At 39.4% G+C, this 3,800-nt stretch overlaps 1 protein-coding gene across 1 annotated transcript; it reads right to left on the bottom strand.

Annotated features, from left to right (window-relative positions):
- Positions 1-189: 189 nt before the first annotated feature.
- On the bottom strand, positions 190-3,534 carry gra (granulito). The gene is made up of 7 exons (XM_055902996.1): positions 3,137-3,534; positions 2,217-2,296; positions 1,768-1,823; positions 1,559-1,643; positions 1,234-1,340; positions 970-1,022; positions 190-724 (listed from the first exon to the last, which is right to left on the bottom strand). Exons 2-7 carry the CDS (start codon positions 2,293-2,295, stop codon positions 715-717), a joined length of 390 nt encoding a protein of 129 aa, XP_055758971.1. The 5' UTR covers position 2,296; positions 3,137-3,534; the 3' UTR covers positions 190-714.
- Positions 3,535-3,800: the final 266 nt, after the last annotated feature.

Here is a 3,800-nt window from a genome sequence, read left to right as displayed (position 1 = left end):
TAGTGTGCAAAGGCGGGCTTAGAAGCCTAATCATTTCAAGCAACAGTTTTCAATGGGGGAATACAGACAAGTTATGCAGCAGGCAGTAGCCTATACTTCAACATTCAATTCGTTGATATACGTCAATAATCAAGCTTCAGTGACAATATCAAAGCTAAAACACCCATACTCCAACATATCAAAAAGTGAAAGGGTTAAATGAATGTATTGTTTGTCTTGGAGGTCGTTGTAAGGTTATTCAGAGTCAATGGCCTCCACTGAGGCATTATTAGTATTATGCCATATGTAAACATCACACAGTGAAAGGGGCATTTGTTAGCATCAAGGCACATCATTCAACTATGCATTATTATTTTAGACTGAAGCACACAATTTAAAACGTAGGCTATGGTATATTTTCAGGTTTATGTCCACCAAAGGATCCAACATTTGTCAAAGGAACTAAAAAATAATAATTATACCCCTCGCTTACAACTCTCATGGTCATGGGTGTTTATGATCTGAACCCTATCGGCCCTGGTCAAAAGTATTGCACTAATTAGGACATAGGGCGCTATTTGGGACACAACCCATGCCTGTAGTATTCTGGGCTCAACTGGGAATTTTTTGTTGTTGTTGTTGGAATATCACTCAATGGCAGAGCAAGTTGTAGTGGTGTGTGGGTTGAAAAGCAGCAGCAGCAGCAGCAACCAGACTTCCTGGCTCCAAGTTAGCCTAGGCAAGCCTAAACAAGAACATATTCACACAAACATGTAGGATTAATAAGTCATTCATGATTTCTAAAATTGTGTTAAAATAGATATTGCACCAAAAAAAAGCTTTATGACCTCTACAGAAGCTGTGGTAAAGGAAAACATTTTGGTCCAATTTCACAGAATCTCCAAAATCTTCATCTAATACTGAAGATATTCTTTACAAATGCATCTTCGCACCAGGCAAGATCATTGACACACTTGTATTTTTACTTACATTTCATTGTTTTCATCAAACCTCTTCTCCAACCTTGGCACACCAGGTTCTCTCTGTGGAAATGAATGAACATTGAATATCAGGAGTTTGCAATAAGACATGTTAAGCTATGGCACTGAGAACAGGTTAAAGGTAAAAATACAGAGCAGGTTGGCAAGTGATTCGAAAGGTAAATCAAAAGGAGAGGCTTCTAAATTTACTCTGATTCAATAAAGGAACTACTAAACAAGTCATAATTGAGTATGAGACAAATGACGAGCCTACCGCCTTTTCCAAAACAACAGGATGTTCTGGTAAGAAGTCCGGTTTTCTTTTGGCAATGGGGGAATTGGCCAGTTGAATCAGGAAGTCTCTAGTGTAAGATATCCTCACTAGGAGAGAGAATCACTTGAATCAGTCAACATCCACACACGATAACATGTGGTTCTGTATCCCAAATGGCACCCTATTCCCTATATAGTGCACTTCCTTTGAGCCTTGGTCAACAGTAGTGCACTATAGGGAACAGAGTGCCATTTGGGACACAACTATGGACTAAAGTAATTCAAACATTGCAACTCACACTTCTATAGATAGCTAGCTAGCTTACCTTTAGTTGGGGTGGAGTCTTTTTGTGGAGTCTGAGTTTGGAGATGGAGGATTTGAAAAAACTGTTCCACTCCAATACTGTTAATCTTTCCACAGGATAAAAACATGGTCAATGCAAGAAATAGATTAATCTTATAGACTAACTGCAGACTTACTACTTATCTGAGCAAGTAATTGTCAGTTCTCTGGGTAAAACTATGCATCACTCACTGTTTTTTCTCCTGCTTGTCCACACGCAGATGGCTCAGCATTTCTAAAGCAGGGGTCTGTATAAAGAGAAAGTGAGACACTAGCTGCAGTCTGATTCTTTACCCTTCTCTTTGAAGTGTGCACTCACTCACTCACTTCCCCTCAAGGACTAAAAATGAATTGACTTGAGTAAGAAATATCGTAAAAACTGACAACCTTTGCCTACACCAATCCTATGCTTTTAAATATAACAGGGAGGGAGCAAGAACACACTTTGGGTAAAAGGGTAGGTAGGGAATCGGATCTTGAATACTGCCCGTTAGCCGACACATTCATTCATTTTGTTCTTAGTCCACGACTGTTTGTGAGGATCACACTCCATAAAATTGGGTCAAGGAAGACTTAAAAAATAGCAAGATGTGTAGGTTGACAGTTGAACATGAGAGAGTGAACTAGTCCAGTTAGTTTACCCTGGTCAGTACTGCAGCGCCGCAGTGGTCTGGCTGGCTGCAGGTGCTTCTGTAAGATCCGCCTCCTTGACACCTCCATCCTGTAACAGCAAAGTGTTACGAAGCCATCTAACTTAGGATGTCATGGTCAAGTCTATTTAAAGTTAGTCTGGTCCCAGATCTGTTTGTGCTCTTGCCTGCTCTGATTGTCAAGCTACAATGAGAAACAATTGTATGATATGACAGCACAGATTGTCACTCTAGCTAATTCAAAGTGCTGCCTGTCACCCACTATATGTGATAAAAACACGACCTCAGGTCTTTCATCACTCACTCATCAGCACTGCAATAGCAAAAGCTCAAATGTTGACTTGATTGATTCGTTTTGCCTCCATAAAAAGGTGATAGAAGTTTATTATTCTAGGAAGTTTGATGTTTTGACCTGGGCTAGTTACATAAGATGTGAATGTTGTCTTTAATAAACCAGCAACAAATAATTTGACAGATTGAGATAAACTAGCCTAAAAACTCTCCCAGTCAGCTGATTTTGCCTAGCTAGCTAGCACCGGCAAACCCCTTAGAAATCCAACGGATAACGTTAGAAAAACTAGCTATGCTTTATCAACTTTGATTTATGGGTTTTATCCATTGAACTTAGCTAAGTTAGTTATTAAGTTGTGACAGTCATTTCGCGTGAAATAGCTACTAAATGGATGCAGTATCTCGGTGAAAACTTTTAGCACTAGTATCCCCATCACCGCTAGGCGGCTGGCTAAATAGCCATGGCTGCCACCTAACGTTAGCTAGCTAAGTTATCTCGTTGGCCATTTTTCGAATAATGCTGACCGCAACTTATTTATCATGGCAAAAAAAGTTACTCAAGTTCTGTTTACTATGAAAACCCTAGAAGTATACCATTATTGTGTCTAGGTCATATTTACCTGACCCTGTATGTTCGGCGACACAGGAGTGCCTTCCCTTCCGAGAGATGCCACACTGAAGAGGTGCTGCTTCTGCTGTGGTTACCCCCACAAAGGTTCAACACCAAACGCGCAGCAAAGTAATGTTTTCAACGAAATACACGAGAGCGGGGTACGGACGCAATCTTTCCCTATTGAAATCCGTGCAGAACAAATTCTTAGAATATCATACTGATATGAAACGGATGCTTTATCATCCAAGTATCGATATGTTCACGTTACAATACTTGTTTGATAAAATAACTTAAAAGTTCTGCTGCACATTTTCAAAGGCAAATCTGTCTGTTCAGTTATCTGGCCTTATTGCTTAAATATACATTTGTGTTACAGAAATATGATAATTGACAATAATTATTTCAATAAATGTAATTGGCGTGTAAGTATGTGTAAAGTTCATTTTTATGCCACAAGAGCGCGCTATGGTACAACTCCATGGGCCATTTGACTGGAAAGATTAAATGTACCTATCGATTAATTTGATAATAAATATATATAACATTTTTAAATATTGTCACATATACCGGATAGCTGCAGTGAAATGTGTTGTATTAGAGGGTCAGCCATAGTAGTACGGCGTCCTTGGAGAAAAATAAAATAATAATCAGGCAATGTGCAGGGGTACGAG

Source organism: Salvelinus fontinalis, chromosome 38, assembly GCF_029448725.1.
Source record: "Salvelinus fontinalis isolate EN_2023a chromosome 38, ASM2944872v1, whole genome shotgun sequence".
Taxonomy (NCBI): Eukaryota; Metazoa; Chordata; class Actinopteri; order Salmoniformes; family Salmonidae; genus Salvelinus; species Salvelinus fontinalis.
This window is presented reverse-complemented; position numbering and strand designations above follow the sequence as displayed.